The 21,955-nt window shown below is 45.8% G+C and overlaps 1 protein-coding gene across 1 annotated transcript in view; it reads right to left on the bottom strand.

Moving 5' to 3' along the window:
• Positions 1-6,092: 6,092 nt before the first annotated feature.
• Positions 6,093-21,955, bottom strand: part of arhgap25 (Rho GTPase activating protein 25) — a 24,041-nt gene continuing 8,178 nt past the window's right edge. Inside the window, exons 5-11 of the mRNA XM_080531151.1 lie at positions 21,225-21,429; positions 20,280-20,412; positions 19,918-19,991; positions 17,124-17,245; positions 16,180-16,337; positions 13,115-13,713; positions 6,093-6,588 (exon numbers count right to left, since the gene is read on the bottom strand). Coding sequence (XP_080387277.1) covers positions 6,384-6,588; positions 13,115-13,713; positions 16,180-16,337; positions 17,124-17,245; positions 19,918-19,991; positions 20,280-20,412; positions 21,225-21,429 — 1,496 coding nt within the window. The 3' untranslated portion in view covers positions 6,093-6,383. The remainder of the gene's footprint in view (positions 6,589-13,114; positions 13,714-16,179; positions 16,338-17,123; positions 17,246-19,917; positions 19,992-20,279; positions 20,413-21,224; positions 21,430-21,955) is intronic.

Here is a 21,955-nt window from a genome sequence, read left to right as displayed (position 1 = left end):
CCCATAATAACAACTATTAGCGCGTGAGTTTTAGGTCTTCCTCTGTGCATCTTGCACAAGTGTAGATAGCGAGCGACTTTTCAGCAGAGCAGGACATATTTTAGATGATAAGAGGAACAGGCTGAGTGCCAAAAACGCTGAGATGCTTGTATTTCTCTAGGCTAATCTACCAGTGATGCTGCTTAATCAGAAGTAAGGTTTGAGTCTGAAATCTCCTTAGGTGCAATGTTTTGTTTTTTTGTTTTATTGATTATTGCTGACTTGCTGTCTTATCTCCTCCTAAATATGACTTGAAACAGTATTTTATATTTGGCTATAGCCTGTTTATGTTGCAGTTTAGTTTGGGTATGTTTATTGTTCCTCAGGAAAGCTACAGTAAGCTCCAAGTTCTCTAAGAGCCCCTAGTTCCTCTCATTCGAGTGGAATGTTGCACATTTGATGTGACAGTGTACATTTTATTTATTATGATTTTTATTTTCACATTTTATTTGTTTTTCCTGAAGTAAGCTACAGGTGGTTGTGAATTCAATAAAACAGATGGTCGTCAATTCATGATACTTTCTCATCTCCTAATTTCATTTGAATACTTAATATACAATGTCAATGGTGTTAAGAATAATTAAAAACATAAATAATGCTACACAATAAATAGAATGCTTCAATTGCCATTTTCGACGCTGTGATCGGTGATCGGTGATATCGGATCGGCAGATCACTGATTCCAGTGATCGGTGATCGGTGATCGGCACCAAAAACCCTGATCGGAGCATCTCTAGTAGAAGCTGAGCTTCAGTCTGTTTGTCCTTGCGAACATGGTCCTGAACCGCCTGTCCGAGGGCAGCCGAGCAAAGTGTTCGTACCCAGGGTGGGATGGGTCTCTGGAGATCTTGGAGGCCTTCCTGAGGCAGCGTGTGTTGTACAGCTCTTCCAGAGAGGGGAGGGGGGCGCCGGTGATCTTCTGGGCCGATCTCACGACTCTCTGTAGCGCATTCCTCTCTGCGGCTGTGCAGCTGGAGAACCACACGCAGATGCAGTAGGTGAGGATGCTCTCCACTGCGCAGCGGTAGAAGGTCACGAGCATCTCCTGTCCGATGTGGTCTTTCCTGAGGACTCTCAGGAAGTAGAGCCGCTGTTGTGCCTTCTTGATGATGGCTGCTGTGTTGATCTTCCAGGACAGGTCATCCTGTATGTGCACCCCCAGGAATCAGAGGGTTGAGACTCTCTCCACGCTCCCTCCATCGACGAGCAGGGGCTGGACCTCAGATTTTTTCCTCCTGAAGTCCACAATGATTTCCTGGGTCTTTGACTGGTTCAGCAGCAGGTTGTTAATAGGGCTGGGTTCAAAAAATCGATTTCCCGATTCTGAATCGATCTTCATTAAAATGAGCGATTATCGATTCATAAATCCCGAGATCGATTTTTTTTTTTTTTTTTTTTTTTTTTTGCTTGCAGCTTCAACCCGCAACGAGATCTCGTGGCCAGATCTCGCGCTACAAGAATTTATCATATCTCACGCAACGTGAGGTCTCAACACTAAAATCTAAAAACATGGCGATGGCAGGGACACTCAAGTCACCACCAGGCTTAAAATCAGATGTCTGGGTGCATTTTGGATTTTAAAAATGTGACGATAGAGATGAGCTGGACAAAAGCAAAGTCATATGTAAATAAAAAGTACATTCATGTAACTGCTTTGGAGTCCATTCATTGATATGTTTAACAATGCTACATGTTATAGGGTTCCTTGAACCATTTATAGCATTAGTTCAGAGAATCTCTTTCATATTCAAGCAAAAAATGTATATTGTAACTAGATCGAATCGGAATCGAATCGAATCGAATCGTGAATCGAATCGAATCGGGCTGTGAATCGAGCTGTGAATCGGAATCGAATCGTTTTGGGAAATCAGTGGCGATACCCAGCCCTAGTTGTTAACCTTGCACAGCTTGCCCAGCTGCTCCACCTCTTACCTGTACGCCGCCTCGTCCCCCCCCGAGATGCAGCCCACCACGGTGGTGTCGTCTGCAAACTTTACGATGGAGTTGCTGGGGTGGACGGGGGTGAAGTCGTAGGTGTAGAGGTTGTAGAGGATGGGGCTTAGCACGCAGCCCTGGGGGGACCCAGTGCTGAGTCTGAGGGCTGTGGAGGTGTGGGAGCCCACCCGCACCCTCTGGGGGCGGTCAGACAGGAAGTCCTTGATCCATGCACATATAGAGTGTGATAGTCCCAGGTCTAGTAGTTTGGTCACTAGCCTGTCTGGAAGGATGGTGTTGAAGGCAGAGCTGAAGTCCACAAAGAGCAGTCTCGCGTAGCTGTTTCCCCTCTCCAGGTGGGATAGAGTGGAGTGGAGAGTCGTCGCGATGGCGTCCTCTGTGGACCTGTGGGCTCTGTAGGCGAACTGGTATGGATCCAGGTTGGGCGGGAGGCGTGTGACTATGTGGGCCCGGACTAGTTTCTCGAAGCACTTCATGATGATTGGTGTGAGTGCCACCGGGCGGTAGTCGTTTAGGCAGCTCACCGTGCTTTTCTTCGGGACTGGGATGATAGTTGAGGTTTTCAGGCAGGGTGGGATGGTGGCCTGGGACAGGGACTGGTTGAAGATGTTGGTGAAAACCCCGGCCAGCTGGTCGGCGCAGTCCCTCAGCACCCGTCCCAGGACGCCATCCGGCCCTGAGGCTTTCCTGGGGTCCACCGCCTTCAGCACGCGTCTCACTTCATGCTCTGTGAGGGTGAGGCTGCTGAGAGCTGGAGAGAGTGGTGTTTGTGTTGTGGTTACCTCCGTTCGCCTCTCGTCGAACCGGGCGTAGAAGGAGTTCAGCTTTTCCGCCAGCAGGGGGTTGTCCTCCGCGGCTGTGAGCCTGTTGGCTCTGAAGTTTGTCATGTGCTGAACCCCCTGCCACACCCGCCTGGAGTCGTTGCTCAGGAAGCATTCCTCAATCTTCTCTCTGTGGTCTGCCTTGGCCTCCCGGATGCCACGCTTTAGGTTAGCCCTGGTGGTGCTGTACAGCAGTGTGTCCAGTTTTTGGACCTTCCCAGTCATCCATGGCTTCGTGTTGGGGTAGACCCGGACCCGTTTGTCCACGGTGGCTGAGTTGGTGCAGTTCACTATGTGGTTCAGAACCGACGACGTGAACTGTTCCAGGTCCTCATGCTCATATTCCTGCCATGAGGTGTCATTCAGGCAGATCTGCAGTGGAGCGGACCCTGCTGGCCAGGTTCTGACAGTCTTAGTGGTGATGGGAGCACTTTTCCTCATGGGAGTGTAGGCTGGGATCAGGAGGATTGACACATGGTCAGACATGCCTAGATGAGCTAGCGGTCTAGCCTTGTAAGCCAGCTTGATGTTGGTGTATACCTTATCCAGTGTTTTTTCTCCTCTTGTTGCACATTTAACATGCTGATAGAACTTCGGTAGTACTACCTTCAGGTCAGCATGATTGAAGTCCCCGGCGATTATACGAACTGCCTGTGGGTCTGCGCTCTGTCCACTACTGATGACGTCATGTAGCCGCGCCAATGCTAAGCTACCAACCGCGCTAGGCGCAATGTAAACACATGTTATGTACACTGCGTTGAATTCCCTCGGGAGGTATGTGGGTCGGCATTTAACAGTCAAGTATTCCAGGTCTGGGGAGCAGTGGCTACTTACAGTTTTTGTGTTTAAGCACCAGCTGTCCTTCGTAGATATAATGAGGCCGCCTCCGCGCGTCTTCTCACTAAGCAAAGTCCTGTCCGCACGGTGTAAAGTGCGGCCTTCCAGCCCGACGGCCGAGTCCAAGATGGTGTCGTTGAGCCAGGTTTCTGTGAGAATAATCACACAGCTGTCCCCCACGTTGTTATTGGAAGCGACCTGCAGTCTCAGTTCGTCCATCTTGTTAGCCAGAGACCTGACGTTGGATAGGAATATACTCGGCAAAGCAGGCTTATTCGGGCTTCTCCTCAGCCTAGCTAGCAGGCCTCCCCTGCGTCCTCGGCGTTGCTTGCGATCTCGACGCCGCCGCTTGCGCCTGAGGGTTGGGATAGCGTACCATTGTTCACCCGGCGAGCGAGCTATGTCGAGTGGGATCTGCTGTTGTTTCAAGAATTCCGTTGTTACAGTCCTCTCGTTTTGCGCACCAACTTCTAGTAAGTCTAATCTGCTGTAGGTACTATTTACACAACCGTTCCCTATAAGTACTAAAATAAAAATGTACATACAAATGTACTTAAAAACACTAAAAAGCACCGATGTTAGGAGCCCCCCTAGCCTCGCGTCTGATCGCGCCGCCATCTTGAAATTTAACTGTTTAGATAGACTAGTATTAACGGTTGGAGGATGTGGGAAGGAACAGACTCTTCCTTCCCCTGTCACTCATCCGTCAGGCTGACAGTTGACAGACATGCTGTTATCTCTCTCCTGCTGTGCCTTACGCAATGCCTCTGTCCATCTCCCTACGGTGTTCAGGACCGCGTGATAACACCCCCGTCCCCCAGCAATGTGACGCCATTCCCTTTGGGCCCTCTTCACCATTCTTTTTTCTCTCTCTCTCTCTCTCCCTCCCTCTCCCTGTCTCTCTCTGTCTCTCTCTGTCTCTCTCTCTCTCTGTCTCTCTCTCTCCCTGTCTCTCTCTGTCTCCCTCTTCCTCTCTGTCTCCCTCTCTGTCTCTCTGTCTCTCCCTCTCTCTCTCTCTCTCTCTCTCTCTCTCTCTCTCTCTCTCACACACACACACACTCCTCTTTTTGTGATCTACATTTACATTTTGAAATTTTTACCATTTTAGCAGATGCTTTTATCCAAAGCGACGTACAATTACAGATTACAGGGACGGTCTCCCTGGAGTAACTTAGGGGCTAAGTGCCTTACTCAAGGGCACACTAGTGGTGGTGTTCCCCAGGTGGGGTTTGAACTCATGACCCTCTGATCACCAGTCCAACTCACTGCCACTACTTTCCCAGTGCATTTAAAAAGAATTCATAACTGGCTCCTTAATGCAGGCTCCCCACCCAGCAAGTGATCTCAAGACATTCCAACTAGTACTCTCCTACCCTGACGTACGCTTTATCTGGACTGACCCCCTAGCTTCTCTCTGACCCCATCAGCCTGAAGACATTCCCCTCCCTCACTCCCCTCCCTCCCTCTCTCTCTCTCTCTCTCTCTGTCTCTCTCTCTCTCTCTCTCTGTCTCTCTCTCTCTCCCCCCCTCTCTCTCTGTCTCTCTCTCTCTCCTTCTCTCTCTCTCTCTCCCCCCCTCTCAATTCAATTTTCCATTTCAAAGGGCTTTATTGGCATGGGAAACCTACATTCACATTGCCAAAGCATGTGAAGTGTGAAGATAAAAAAACAAAAATAATGTAATGTACATACATGTACATACTAGAATAAATAAATAGATTACATACTACTGTAGATTACAAATAAATAGATTACAAATAGATTACATACTAGAATAAATAAATGAAGCCTGAAGACTCTCTTCTCTGTCCCCTCCCTCCCTCCCTCCCTCTCTCTCTCCCTCTCTCTCTCTCTGTCTCTCTCCTCTCTCTCTCTCCCCCTCTCTCTCTCTCTCTCTCTCTGTCTCTCTGTCTCTCTCTCTCTGTCTCTCTCTCTGTCTCTCTCTCTCTCTCTGTCTCTCTGTCTCTCTCTCTCCCCCCCTCTCTCTCTCTGTCACACATGTAGTTTGAATTGTACGTAATAAATAATGATTCGCAGAAAGAGCAGTCAACCAAGTTAGATTTTTTTAATTAACATACCATAACCAAACCATAACAGTTAACGCATCATTTGCATATACAAAACAGTCTGCATCGTATCTGCTTTTTATCTATTTTGGAGCATCCAAACAAAAGGCGGTCTATTTCTCTCTCACTGTTGGGGATTGACAGTATAAACACAATTATAACAAACCATGTATGGTGAATAACTTGACTAAGTAAGTTAAGCCACCAGTTTCACTATTTCATACACACTATACCTCACAGACACACAGTAACATAATCAGCATTAATTTTATAATGCATCCATTGTTGTTTCAGCACAAGTTGAAGTCTATTGTTATCGACAGCTGATTTAGCTAAAGAGTCTCTCCATTGACAAACAAACTCATTAGGTAGCAACATCCTCCAGGTCCCAGACTCCCTGGTAGGGGGACTCTGACATCCTAACTTTCTCTGCGCAAAAATTCACTCTCATTGACCTCAACGCGTGATTTACGTGAAAGTCCGAATTTACGTGCAAACGCAGCACAGATCTGAAGTTCGAACCAGGCTCAGAATTCAGGCTCAGTGAATACGCACATCAGTCAGACGTGGATGCCGTTATCAGCAGTATGTGCGTTGGTCCGTGTCGTCTGTGAGGATGTGACGTCCCAGGGAGGGGTGGTGAGTTAGAGGGGCTGGGGTGTACTCTAGGTTGGGCCCCTGGGTCCTCCTCTGGAGAGGAACTCCTGGATCTGTCGGCCCAGCTCCAGGCTGCGTTCCTGGGCCTGGTCGCGGCTGTGCTGGGCGTCCCTCAGGCGGACCTCCAGGGCGGCCGTACAGCGCCTCTCTGCCTCCAGGGCGGCCTGCAGCTCGGCCATGGCGCCTCTCAGCTCCCTGTTCTCCTGCTGGAGGCTGGCGGGGAGACAGAAGACCAGGAATTTAGGGGCTTTAAACACTGCCTGAACTATTTCATTTCCGGTTTCTTTCCAGCACTGTTACAGCAATGATATGTAACCAGGACAGCCCAGTTCAGCCCAGTTCAGCCCAGAAGGATACAACATGGAGGATGTGGCTCGCTCTCTACCTTGTCTTGACCAAGTCACTTCTGGTGAAAATGTCCTCATGTCGGCAATTCTTAAGTTGCCCAAATGACCCAAAAGTTTTTTTTATTTTTTATTTTATTTTTTCATATTACGAAAGTTTAAGTGTTGGAAGAGCCCACTCAATATAACAAACAACTAAACCCCTCAACTAAACCCCTCCAAAACTTTTTTTGTTGATTATTTCTCCCCTTTAATAATACCAATTGGTATTGTATTTTATATCGTTGGAAAGCCTGATTAGTCACCTTTACAACGAGGTACAACTTGTAAGGATCATGCATTCGTGGAATGAGCAACACAGCTAAACGTGTGGGTAGCGGCCCAAAAATATTTGCCAAAATCCCCTATATTCTTCTGTTGGTATTCACTCTCGCTTGGTGGATTGGATGATTGCACTCCCCCACAGTAATAAGGAAAAAACAACACATATTAGCCATTTTTACACTTTATTAATTTTACATTGTCAGGGACCTCAGTAGTGTGTGGAAGATCCATACGCAGTCACAACAGCTTGGCACCTCCTCCTCATGCTGGTCACCAGCCTGGTCACACACTGCTGTGGGACGGCATCCCATTCCTCAACTAGGATTTGCCGCAAGTCAGCCAACATGGTTGCGTTGGTCACTCTGGCACGTACAGCACGCCCAAGCTGATCCCACAAGTGTTCAATTGGGTTGAGGTCTGGACTCACGGCAGGCCATTCCACCCTCTCCACTCCCAAATACTGCAGGTGCTCTGTGATGATCCTGGCTCTGTGGGGGCGAGCGTTGTCATCATGGAGGATGGAGTTAGGTCCCAGATTCTGGAGATATGGGATGGCCACTGGCCCCAGAATATCATTCCTGTCAATTAGGTGCCATTCAGGTGCCAGTCACACACCTGTGACTGACATACACCTGCCAGCACTTGAAGCTCAAAACGAGAGTGAATACCAACAGAAGAATATTGCAGGGGATTTTGGCTAATTGTTTTGGGCCGCTAACCACACGTTTAGCTGTGTTACTCATTCCATGAATGTATAATCCTTACAAGTTGTACCTCATTATAAAGGTGACCAATCAGGCTTTCCAACGATATAAAATACAATACCAATTGGTATTATTAAAGGGGAGGAATAATCAACAAGAAAAGCGTTTCTGAACTTTTTTTGGAGGGGTTTATTTTAGGATCATTAAATATTAATTATAATTTGTGAATTGGATTCACTATATCATCTGCCGTTCTGCTTCATAGTTACTACTGGGTAAGGGATACATGGCTTGTAAACAAACGTAGCTATGTTTTAGGACGTGTTCAAAAGCAAGGACTGTGTGATCATCTAATTATGTGTAGTTATGTGTTTTTAGCATGTTGATGTTCTATCAGCGTGTTTTGATGTGCAGTTATGTGTTAGTACGTAGCAGTGTTTTCTTTTTAGCTGCTAGCTACCAACGTGATGGTTGCAAACGTGTGTTTTGATTCAGAGTGATTTTCTCCAATTTTTCATTTCAGGTATACCAACATTCAAAAAAGCATATATTCTTAAACTATTTGGGTCTGGGGCTTGACAGACACACTCACTGACATGTGAGAATGGTAGCCTAGATAGTCTGTTTCCCCTAGTTCCCCTAGTTTCCAATGCCCCAGCATTGTCTTGCTTGTTCAGGTTTTATTCAAAATGGACGTTGGTAATACAATATGTATAGTAGGGAAATAGGGAAGGGACTTGTGTCCTACGTGTCAAGTCCATCAATGTCAAAATGTTGGTCTCCAGGCCAAACTAGAGAAAACTACATTTACATTTACATTTTTGGCATTTAGCAGACGCCTTATTCCAAAGCGACTTACAATCAATACATTTGAATACTAAGCATGTGAATCAGCAATCCACCATTCGTTGCAGGAAGAGTAATCTAGCTCGGGCCCGGGGCCATTGATAGAAGGAAAAACCTTCTCCCTATCACCTTCTACTAAAACTTTTTTTTTTTTTTTTTACTGGAGAAACTGAGAAACAGTACAAGGGGGGCAATAGAAGTTCTTAGGGACACAGTAGAGGGGAAAGCGGGTGTCTTTAGGAGACGTAGTGGTGAGGGTCAGAAGATGTCTCAGGAGGAGCAGTTAAGATGTAGCCTGAAGAGATGGGTCTTCAGTCTACGACGGAAGATGGGTAGTGACACTGCCGTTCTGACAGCCGTGGGAAGCTCATTCCACCAGCGGGGAGCCAGTGTTGTGAAGAGACGTGATCGGGCAGCCCGACTGCTGTGTAGAGGAGGTGGGGCCAGTCGGCCAGCCGAGGTGGAGGAGCGGAGTGAGCGGGCAGGGGTTTGGGGGGTTACCATTTCCTTCAGGTAGGCAGGGGCTGTCCCTTTAGCTGCCTGGTATGCAAGCACCAGGGTCTTGAATCTGATGCGAGCTGCTATCGGGAGCCAGTGCAGGGTGCGAAGGAGAGGGGTGACATGAGAGTATTTGGGGAGGTTGAATACCAGCCGGGCAGCAGCATTCTGGATGAGCTGCAGAGGTCTAATGGCTGAAGCGGGGAGCCCAGCCAGGAGTACATTGCAGTAATCCAGGCGGGAGATGACCAGTGCCTGGGTCATGAGTTGCGCTGCCTCTCTGGTAAGGAATGGTCGTATCCTTCTGATGTTGTAGAGGAAGAATCTACAGGAGCGAACCGTTGCTGCAATGTTCTCCGCACAGGATAGTTGGTTGTCCAGGATCACTCCAAGGTTCTTGGCTGTCAGGGAGGGGGTTACAGTAGAGTTCTCCACTGTGATAGAGAAGTCTTGGAGAGGGCAGGCTTTCCCGGGGATGAAGAGGAGCTCGGTCTTGTTAAGATTGAGCTTGAGATGGTGGTCAGCCATCCAAGTTGAAATGTCAGCGAGACATGCTGAGATACGGGTTGCCACGTGTACATCAGACGGGGGGAAGGACAGGAAGAGTTGAGTGTCGTTTGCGTAGCTGTGGTAGGAGAGCCCATGTGAAGAGATTACCAAGCCAAGAGACTTGGTGTAGAGAGAGAAAAGTAGGGGCCCTAGGACAGAACCCTGGGGTACTCCAGTGGAGAGGGTTCGTGGAGAAGACAGCGATTCTCTCCAGGTCACCTGGTAGGAGCGGCCCGCCAGGTAGGAAGAAAACCAGGAGTGTGCGGTGCCAGAGATGCTCAGGTCTGAGAGGATGGAGAGAAGGATCTGGTGATTGACTGTGTCGAAGGCAGCAGACAGGTCAAGGAGAATGAGAACAGAGGAGAGGGAGGAAGCTTGGGCAGAGTGGAGGGCTTCCGTGACAGCAAGGAGCGCAGTCTCAGTGGAGTGCCCAGCCTTGAAGCCGGATTGGTGGGGGTCTAAGTGATCCATCTTCCGGAGATAGTCAGTCAGTTGTTTAGATGCCGCGCGTTCAAGAGTTTTGGAAGAGAAGGAGAGAAGGGATACAGGTCTGTAATTGTGGACAGATGATGGGTCAAGGGTAGGTTTCTTGAGGAGAGGCTTGACTCTGGCTATTTTGAAAGCCACTGGGACAGATCCTGTGGATAGGGAGGAGTTGATTAGGGTGGTAAGGTAAGGAAGGATGTCGGCGGAAATGGATTGGAGAAGGGGGGAGGGGATGGGATCAAGAGGGCATGTGGTTGCCCGCTTTGATGTGATAAGTGTGAGAATCTCATCGGGGGAGAGGGGGGAAAAAGATGACAATCCAGAGACCGAGTGTCGAGGAGAGAGTTTGGAAGGGGTGTTAGCATTGTTAGTAGGAGGAGGGAGAGGTGGGGGGGAAAAGGTGTGCTGATGTCGTCCACCTTTTTTTCAAAGTAGGTGACAAAGTCATCGGCGGACAGGGAGGAAGGAGGAGGGGGAGGAGGTGGATTAAGGAGTGAAGAGAAAGTGGAGAACAGTTTTCTAGGATTAGAGGCAGAAGAATGTATTTTGGAGTGATAGTAGGATGCTTTAGCAGCTGATGCCGAGGAGGCGTAGTTGGAAAGGAGAGAGTGATAGAGGTTAAGGTCATCAGAAAGGCCAGTTTTTCTCCATTTCCTCTCAGCTGCTCTGAGCTCTAGTCTACAAGCATGTAGTGTTTCAGAGAGCCAGGGAGCTCGAGGAGAGGATCGAGCTGGCTTCAAGGTTAGTGGACAGAGGGTGTCGAAGGATGAGGTGAGAGCGGACAGGAGGGTTGAGGATGCCGCATCAGTGGATAGAAGGGAGAAGGATTCAACAGAGGGTAGGGAGGATAGGACAGAAGAAGAGAGGGTGATGGGGGACAGGGCACGTAGGTTACGACGAGAGGGTCTTAAGTGGTTAGAGGCTGAGAGGGAAGAGGAGGTTTTGAGGGGAAGGGAGAAGGATATAAAGTGGTGATCAGAAACTGGAAGAGGGGTAACAGTAAGGTTGGAAGTGTGGGAAGATCTGGTGAAGACAAGGTCAAGCTGATTGCCTGCCTTATGAGTCGGAGGAGAGGGGGACAGGGTAAGGCCGAAGGAGAGGAGAAGTTCAAGTACTCCAGATGAGAGAAGCTTCTCAGATTGGAAATTGAAGTCACCTAGTAGTACGAGCGGAGTGCCATCATCAGGGAAGGAGCTGAGAAGGCCATCCATCTCGCCTAGGAAGTCACCGAGCTGGCCTGGGGGGCGATAGATGACAACAATGTGGAGTTTGTCCGGGGAGGAGACAAAAGCAGCATGAAATTCAAAGGAGGATATAGACAGGTGTGCCAGTGGAAGGACAGTATGTGACCACTTGGGCGAGATGAGGAGTCCTGTGCCTCCCCCTCGACCAGAGGGTAGGGGAATGAGAAAAGGAGTAGGCACCAGAGAGGGCTGCTGGTGTAGCTGTGTTTTCTGGTGTGATCCAGGTTTCAGTGAGAGCAAGGAAATTGAGGGCCATAAGAAATGCATAAGCTGAGATAGCGTCAGCTTTCCGGACCGCCGACTGGCAATTCCAGAGACCGCCTGCGGCGATAAAGTCATGGTCAGTAGAAAAAGGTGGGTAGATGAGATTGGAAGGGTTGCGAGGGGGGTTGTAGAATCTAGGTCTCCTCCTGAGTGTCAGAAGAACAGGGATAGGGAGAAAGCACATTGTGATAAAAGTCTGTAGAGGGGAAGAGGGCTAAGGAACCAACAGAACTAGGAGTAGCTAAGCGCACTCAGTAGACCGGTGTGACAAGAGAAGACAGCAACACTACAAACAACTGGAAGAGAAGGTACTTAGGCCCCGTCCCAATTCACCCCTAGCCCTTCGTTTTCACCCCTATGGCACGATTTGCGCGTTCACGTTTAGGGGTAGGGCTGTCCCAATTCATATTTCATCGAGCCATGGCTTCATTTCGAGGGCTAACTATGACTTCGTTTCGAGCGATTCCAGGACCAGACTAGCTTCGAAGCCATAGGGGTACGCTACCCCTTGATTCCAGGATGCATTGCGAATCATCTACAGAAATCTTATGTCGCTCTATTCAATGCGGAAATGTCATTTTACTTTCTCTGTAATTACTTATTAATAAAGATTTGATGGGATTGGCCCTTAATGAGTAATGAATTGGGACGCCACTACGGCTACACGTGAACGCGCAAAAGGGAGATTAGGGTTGAAAACGGAGCCAGAGTGGTGAATTGGGATTGGCCCCAAGACTCGTGACAACAAGACAAGGGAGTCCATCGAGGAAGGCCTGAGAGGAAGCCAGGGTACTAGTAGTGTCAGGAGGCTGTCGCAGAGGCTGTCGCTCTCAGACAGGCCAGATATTAATGGAGGCTCAGTAATTGCTGACAACTAGCAGACTTGTAGCCCCTCCCACTAACGACCACTAATGCGAACGACTGGCAGGTGTTCTCACTAGTCGCATGTATGACCCAAATGGCCCAATATATACAGTAGAGGAGATAGAAGGCTCCTCCTACTTGCAAATTAGCACCTACTTGGGTCAGAAACTAATGGTTTCACTAGAATTATTCTGAAGGCTTTGTCTTTTAAAACAGACAGTTGCAACACTATCACTTAATAAACAACACAGGTATCCACTATTAGTAGTCCAGGCTTAACTAGAAGTCTTACTTACTCAGAATGTAGAGAGGTGAGTCCACTGCTTAAGTTCCCAAATGTAAAACTATCCAAGTGACTTGGTCAAAAAAAGAGAGCGATGCAGTATAGTGTAGTTCATATTGTTGTTATAATCATACATAATAATCATGAGTATAGACTCAATCAATTTCATTTCAATTCAGACCATTCAAGAAGTAAGCAGAAATTCAAATTCCAAATAGCCTCTTTGCTTTTTCAATGAGGAACATTTTGAATTGAACTGAATTGAAACGGATTTGACCCCAAACACTGATATTCAGCTCATTCCAATGACAACTGCTTGTTCACAGTACAGACCTGGGATCTGACCTGGGATCTGCTGCGTTCTCCAGGCTGAGCTCCTGGTTGGCGGCGTTGCTTTGGTCTGGCAGAGGCGCTGAAACAGCAGCCATGTTGGCTTTTGTCTTCTCTTCACGTGTTGCTGGCTGCGGCTGTGGCGGCGGGGGGGAACTGATTGGTTTGGAAGGGTCGTCATTTGTGACTTTTGCGATGTCACTTCCTCTCCTGTCAGTGGCTCTGTCCCTCGAGGCCTCCCCGGTCTTCTGACTGGCCTCCCCCCCGAACAGAGCAGACCTCTCCAGGTGCAGGATCTTGAAGATGTCCTCAGAGAGGGTGGTGTTCTCCGCCTTCTCTTCGCAGCTCTCCTGGATGCGGCTCCATCGGTTCATGGCCTCCAGCTTGGCCGTCCTCCCCGGGGGGGCGGGGCAGTGCAGCGTGGGCAGGGTCTGGGTGCGCTTGCGGGGGCTCCCGGACCAGGGGTCCACGGGGGAAAGCGAGGACGGGGAGTGGGGCCGCGGTACGGAATCAAAGGCCTCTCCTCCCTCCGTCCCCAGGGTGTCTGTGTCCTCCTCCTCCTCCTCCTCCTCCTCCGGAGAGGACGATAGGGAGGCCTCACACTGCAGCGACAGAGGAGGTGGAAGATAGTTTAGCTACCGATACACTGTAGACATGGATATACGGTACACACAGCATGTCTAATATAAGATACAATGTTAGCATTAGCCCTTTCAGGTTTCCAATGATAACATCAATGGCCGAAACGCAAAACCTCCTATCTGCAAATTTGCGGTTTTCACTTTAAATGATGACAACAAGGAAGGCTGCACATGATAGGTCTGTTCGTGGGGGAAAAAAAGGGAATTTTGCAGATAGGAGGTTTTGCGTTTCGTCCATCAACATGTGAGGGTAGTGAAGTGTGGGTTTGGTCTTTCTCAGGGTTCCCACACCTTCTGAAAGGTGTGGGACCTTCACATTCAAGCACCTTTCAAGGACTTTCAAGACTCAATTCCCTCAAATTCAAGGACCCAACACGGCATAGACAGATCTAGATGAGAATTGATATAATAGGAACTATCCGCTCACAGACAACAATTAAAAAGAGAGGCTTGAATCTGTGAACACTAGATGGTCTCTTGCCTTCTCTACCAGAGCACAGCAAAATAATATATTGTGAAATATGTGTAAAGTTAAGCAATACAGAGACTTATTTACTAGATGACGAACTACTGACGAGGTTAGTAAATACCGTTCAAAAGTTTGGGGTCACCCAGACAATTTCGTGTTTTATTTATCACACTTTTATTTATCAAATGACTTGCAAAATGAATAGAAAATATAGTCAAGACATTGACAAGGTTAGAAATAATGATTTTTATTTTAAATAATAATTTTGTCCTTCAAACTTTGCTTTCGTCAAAGAATGCTCCCTTTGCAGCAATTACAGCATTGCAGACCTTTGACATTCTAGCTGTTAATTTGTTGAGGTAATCTGAATAAATTTCACCCCACGCTTCCTGAAGCACCTCCTGAAGTTGGATTGGCTTGTGGGGCACTTCTTGCGTACCATACGGTCAAGCTGCTCCCACAACAGCTCAATGGGGTTGAGATCCGGTGACTCCGCTGGCCACTCCATTACAGACAGAATACTAGCTGCCTGCTTCTTCCCTAAATAGTTCTTGCATAATTTGGAGGTGTGCTTTGGGTCATTGTCCTGTTATAGGAGGAAATTGGCTCCAATCAAGCACTGTCCACAGGGTATGGCATGGCGTGGCAACATTTAGTGATAGCCTTCCTTATTTAAAATCCCTTTTACCTTGTAAAAAATCTCCCATGTTACCAGCACCGAAGCAGCCCCAGACCATCACATTACTTCCACCATGCTTGACAGATGGCATCAGGCACTCTTCCAGCATCTATTCACTTGTTCTGCATCTCACAAATGTTCTTCTGTGTGATCCAAACACCTCAAAGTTCGATTTGTCTGTCCATAACACTTTTTTCCAATCTTCCTCTGTCCAATGTCTGTGTTCTTTTCCTTTTAATGGCCAGTCTCAGATATGGCTTTTTCTTTGCCACTCTGCCTAGAAGGCCAGCATCCCGGAGTCGCCTCTTCACTGTAGATGTTGACACTGGCGTTTTGCGGGTACCATTTAATGAAGCTGCCAGTTCAGGACCTGTGAGGCGTCTATTTCTCAAACTACAGACTCTAATGTACTTGTCTTCTTGCTCAGTTGTCCACCGGGGCCTCCCACTTCTCTTTCTACTCTGGTTAGAGCCTGTTTGTGCTGTTCTTTGAAGGGAGTAGTACACACCGTTGTAGGAAATGTTCAGTTTCTTGGCAATTTCTCACATGGAATAGCCTTCATTTCTAAGAACAAGAATTGACTGTCGAGTTTCATATGAAAGTTCTCTTTTTCTGGCCATTTTGAGAGTATAATCGAACCCACAAATGTGATGCTCCAGATACTCAACTAGCTCAAAGGAAGGCCATTTGTATAGCTTCTCTAACCAGTAAAAAACGTTTTCAGCTGTGCTAACGTAATTGCACAAGGGTTTTCAAGGTTTTTCTAATCATCCATTAGCTTTTTAACGCGATTAGCAAACACAATGTACCATTAGAACACTGGAGTGACGGTTGCTGGAAATGGGCCTCTATACACCTATGTAGATATTCCATTAAAAAACAGATGTTTGCAGCTAGAATAGTCATTTTTCACATTAACAATGTATAGAGTGTATTTCTGATTAATTTAATTTTATCTTCATTGAAAAAAACAGTGCTTTTCTTTCAAATTTCTAAGTGACCCCAAACTTTTGAACGGTAGTGTATATATATATATATATATATATATATATATATATATATATATATATATATATATATATATATATATATATATATATTTAGAGAGAGAGAAGGGGGGGGGGATTCAAGCACTTTCAATGACCCATGTCTATTTTCTAAAACTTTTAGGGTTAATTACTTTTAATATTTTTTTCTCAAATTCACAAACTTTCAAGGATTTCAAGGACCCGTGGAAGCCCTGCTTTCTGTACAGGAAGTGGATGTTGCCAACGGTTACCTCAGCAGACTCCCAGCCCACGAAGCTGCGTGGAGCGCTGCTTTTTTTGCTGGGGTTCTTCTTTTTGGGTGGAGAAGGAGCCACGTCTTTGGATGGAGGAAACAGAGCTTCATGTTGTTTGATCATCACTGTCATCAGCTTCTGGATCTGAGGAGTCGCTGGGAGCCACAGGAGAACACACACAGATTCAGTAAGGGTCCAGTATGTAGATATGAGCTTTAGAACAGTGGTAAATGACCTTTAGGACAGTGGTAAATAATAATAATAATAACTTTTATTTGCATAGAGCTTTTCCTGCAAACGTTGCAGCTCAAAGTGCTCCAATCAATCAATTTAATTATTTAGTCATTTAAAGGCAATATTAAAAAGTTGGGTTTTTAGTCTTGACTTTAACATATTTGCTGAGGTTGGCCATGATCAGAATCAGTAGCGATCAAGGAATGCGATCACATGATGAAGAAGGTTCAGTGAAGAACAGTGTTTTGGTCAGAACAAAGCGATTTCTAAAATCTGGTGTCGAGGTCGAGCACTGGCTTTTTTACATTTTGTTTGTTTACAAGGATAAATGCACATAACAAATGCACATAACAATGCCTATATTACATTTTCTCATGTTCATTGTGTGGCCAGAGAGGGCAGCCAAGCACAAAACCACATGCTACACCTAACCAATGCAGATGCAGTCACCCAACCCACAGCGCTTATGAAGACAGCAGAAGTCTATGGGCTCCTAATGTATCCTCTCCCATTCTGAATCTGTTCACCTGGTAGACAGGGTGAAAGCTATCCTATATCATGATGCAGGTGTTTTTAATTGATCAAGGTAAGTGTCATTGAGGACGTCTCAGGGATGGTCTTATCTGGGTCAGTTACTATAGGTCAGTTTACCGTGGTGTAAAGCAGAAGAACGTTCACTAAGTGGTCTAGACCGACGGTGGTCTCACCCTTCATCATGGTGATGGCGTCTTCGATCTGAGGCTTGAGCAGGTTGATGCCGATCACCGTGGCCAGGTTCTCTACGCTCATCTTGTTCACCTTGGAGTTCAGCTGCACCTCGTACAAGAACCTGCCCAGAGAGAGTTACACAGCAAGTCATACTCACCAAACATCATGTTTGATCAAGCCAAAGACAGTACGATGCAATAGTGACACAGTCTGATCATTTGGTCCGCATGTCGGCAACCAATCAAAATGTTTTGAAAGACGGAACGACGTTTCAACGTTGTTGAGAATCACAACACAAACTCACTAGTCAAGTCAAAATATTGCAACACAATGGATTGGGTGAGTAATCCCCACTGCTACCTAGTTAACTATAACACTACTTTACATTGTTAGCAGGCTCACAAAACAAGCTGTGTTAGTTGACTAGCGATGTGTCATTGATTTTCAACAACGCAGAAATGTATACTGAAATGTATGCACTCACTGCAATGTAAGTCGCTTTGGATAAAAGCGTCAGCTAAATGGCATATATTATTCACATTTTTAGAAAGAAAAGTCAGAACATTACGTCAGATCTCGACATGAGGACCAAAGCATTAGAATGTGTCACATAACGATCCTATGCTTTTCACATCAAGAGATGCTTGTTGACATGAGTTGTGTTGTTGAAGGCTAATCACGTGTAGTGGAAGTGGAACTGGTGAAGAGAGAACATGAAGAGAGGACCTGTTGGTATGGATGCCACAGACATAAACGGTTGTATCATCCTCATCCTCAAGGGCGACATCAGGGGACGCTGGAGGATGGCTTCATTGTAACGAGTGTGTTTGATACCATTCCTCATTCCACTCCATGAATCACAATGAGCCCGTCCCCCGATTTCTACCTTGACCAGCCTCCCCTGGACTAGATCTTTGATTGTTTGATTGATTGATATGTTTATTTCAAATATGTGCAAAACAATAATTAATATAACAGAAAACACAAAGTACAACTTATTCCGACCCCTTCTCCATAAATCATAAAGATGCTTCCTGTTCAAATGAATACAATCTCATTATATATACAAATACTATGGAGCTATTTTAATGCCAGCAGAAATTGAATTATATTTGACAGATCTGAATTGTATTTGACAGATTGAATTGTATTCAATTCAGTTTTCATTATTTTCCGATCAATGATCGACGTCGTTATATGGAGAACATTTATGAAATAGGCAATGAATGTGTGTCCTTTCAGTCTGCCTCCATCCATGTGGATGAACCACCCGACCCAAAGGCCTGAGGTGTTGTAGAGGGGCATAGTATAACAGGCTAATGGGTTTATTGTGAGTTTACTTTGATTGTTTGTTTATTGCCTTGATCACCGTATTGAGAAGTCATATGGTTATAGGGGGGTGATAGGCTATTGCAAGGTAATTTAAGCACCTGCGCACCTTGCATGGCGGTAGTAGAGAGAGAGGGGAGCGATGTATTTTTGTTGACCGCATTATACGCATATTCTATACGCATTGTTTGTTATTTTTCTGGTTTTGATCGCTTATGGATTATTTTTGTACGTCGCCAAGTTTGATTGTTCTATTCAATAAATGCTCTAAAACGTACTTTTCATCTCAGTGGATTGTTTGGCGCGTCATACAATTACCAGCCCAGACCCTGCTTGCGTCTCTCAGCGACTTTTTACTTTTGGCTCTATCTATCTAGCTATCTCGCTACAGGTGTCATATAACCCTAACCCATATCCTGTCATATAAAAGTACCTTATTGAATCTCCAGGTAATGTATTTCTGACATCGATAAGATACTTTATTTGTCTGTTTTGGTAGTCTGTCCAATGTGACACTTGCCCTCCTCTACCGGCCCTAGTTTTGGATCTAGCTTGCTGTTCATTATTTTCATGATAAATCGTAGCTAGCTAGCTAAATACTGATTAACAATAGGCTACTTTGGCAAATGCCCATTGAACAGATTTATTCATTATCCTATCTTAAGAAAACTAATGTAACACTCTCATCTGGGGATTTACACGGCAAATCAAATGAAGAACTACAAATGCCTGATGACAGGGAGATGACATATGACTGCTCTGATGAATCAACCCCTATTTCATTCTCTATATAACAACGTCGATCATTGATCGGCAATGACACTATATAATAGTTTGCCTAACTGGCCATCGGATTTGGGCTCCTAATATCTAAAAAGCACCGGATTAAAGTAGCAAAGACCAGACATTTCCATTGACCGCCAGTCAAACTTCTACACTTCTATCACCAAAAAGGACATGACGGGAGAGCAAAGTACCCGGATGTGTTGCTCTTATGAATTCGGATGGGAGGGATGGGAGTTAGAATCGGTGCTCTATAATTCTACCTAGCCCAGAGTCCCCGGATGAGTGCCTCTAAAACTGAATTGTATTTTGAGAAAAACTGAATTGTATATATTTGTAAATATCTAGGAACCGAAATGATAAATGATAATACATAATACATAAACTATAATGCCTGTAAACACCTAGTGATTATCACTATATCTGAACTATATCTGAACTATATCTGAACTATATCTGGATTATATCTGAACTATATCTGGACTATATCTGGACTATATCTGGACTATATCTGGACTATATCTGGACTATATCTGGACTATATCTGGACTATATCTGGACTATATCTGAACTATATCTGAACTATATCTGGATTATATCTGAACTATATCTGGACTATATCTGGACTATATCTGGACTATATCTGGATTATATCTGAACTATATCTGGACTATATCTTACCTGCATGTGTAGCTGAGGAGGTTGTAGTTGACTCTGGGAAGGAGGGCAATCTGCTTCTCCAGTGTCTCACGGCCCTGAGCATAAATTATGACACACAGTTAACACATATGAACAAGATACACACACACACACACACACACACACACACACACACACACACACACATAGCCAACACTCTACTTCAGTATAGAGAGGGTCACCTTACAGGTACATACAACCAGAAAGTTGCTAAGGCAATGGGTCTCTCTTGAAAAAGAGATTTGATCTCAACGAGACAAACCTGGAAAAATAACAGTAATCAAAATATCAAAACTGTACTGAATGTTTATTTAGTGTGAACATCAGTGAGCAATGTCCCCTACTGCAGCACTGTTGGGGTCCAGCCGAGGGCTGCAGTCCAGGAAGGCTTGGTACTGAGTCCACGGCACCACGGGCTCCGGAAGCTCCCGCAGGTACAGCTTGAGCAACGACGCCACCGTGTGGACATCTGTGTCACTGCAAGGCAACGACACATCAGAGGAACTCACTTAAAAACTGTAGTACTAGACTATTCTCTCTCAATCTCTTTTTTTTTTTTTATCACAATAGTTCACACCTCACACGTCAATTTGTCCCAATAGTTTGGATTTGGGACAGCGTAGGTTCTTATATAAGACGGGGTAATGATGTTGAGTAATGCTGGTTCTCTTCCTCTCTATCTGTCAGAACAGGATGTGGTGTATAAGCCACACAGCAGAGAAGAGAGACGTGTATCAGTATTTCTCAGTGCACCATCACCCTCTCATCCACATCTTCATAATCTCTCTTTGCAGATGAATAAAAATAAAAATAAACGCCCACATTGCTCTCTAATTGGTCAGATTGAAGTTTGTTTCAGCAGTCTTTCATGATCAGCTCTTTGCACGGTGGCCCTGGCGCTTGAACCGATATCAATCGGTCTAAATAATAATAATAATAATAATAATAATAATAATAATCATTTAAAACTTTTATTTGTATAGCGCTTTTCCTGACAACATTGCAGCTCAAAGTGCTCCAATCATTATAGAATCATATTTTAATAATGTAGTCATTTAATGGCAATATTAAAAAGATGGGTTTCTAGTCTTGACTTGAACATAATGTGCTGAGGTTGCATCCCTAATGTAAACTGGCAGTGCATTCCACAATTTGGGTGCATAAAATGAGAATGCAGCCTCACCAAATCTCTTCTTTTGTACATGTGGTACACAGAGAAAACCGATAATAACCAAATAACCCCAAAATAAAGCTGTTATGTAAGTCAGTCAGCTCAGCGGCTCGCTCACCTGGGGAAGGAAGGCCTTTCTCCGGCGTCGAAGGCGTCTCTGAACTGTTTGACCGTGTTGTCCTGGCCCGGGAGACGGAAGATGCCCTCCTCGCTCAGGCCGTGCTCTCTCATGTACTCAGCACACGTCTGCACCAGCAGGGGCACCATGTGAGGACCGGACCGCTGCTCGTACGTGATGGTGTCCCCCAGGCTCTTCCCAAACACTGTCAGGAAGGAAAGTCAAGTCAAATGTATTTATTTAGCACATTTACATGCAGCAGCTGAACCAAAGTGCTTCACAGGTGGGGAGCACAAATGTAAAGCAGGTAAAGTGCAGGATACTAAATAAAATGCAACACGATAGGATAACAATTAAAAGGAGAGAAGATAAAAGGACTAAAAACAGTAAAACAATAAAGGAAAGACATCCAGCTCACAGCTTGTTTGAATGACGCCCTTCTGGACAGCGGTACAGGGGCCGTCAGGTCCAAAACATCACAACACTTGAACACTTTCTTCCCCAAAGCCATAGCCCTCCTCAATAACTCCTGATCATTGCACCTTGCACTTAACATGTTTTTTAACACTAAATTGTACAGTATATTTATTCACTCATATTGGTACTCTATATATTGTCTTGAGTATTGTTGTGTATCTTTGACGATTCGGCACAACGTTGCACGTTCTTGAACAAGCCCCCCGCCCCCAAAAAGCCATTTTGGCTGTGGAGGTGGTGGTGTGGAGGTGGTG

Source organism: Nansenia antarctica (genome assembly GCF_963989245.1).
Source record: "Nansenia antarctica genome assembly, chromosome: 5".
NCBI classification, from domain to species: Eukaryota; Metazoa; Chordata; class Actinopteri; order Argentiniformes; family Microstomatidae; genus Nansenia; species Nansenia antarctica.
Note: the sequence above shows the minus strand (reverse complement) of the source record. Positions and strands in the feature narration are given on the sequence as shown.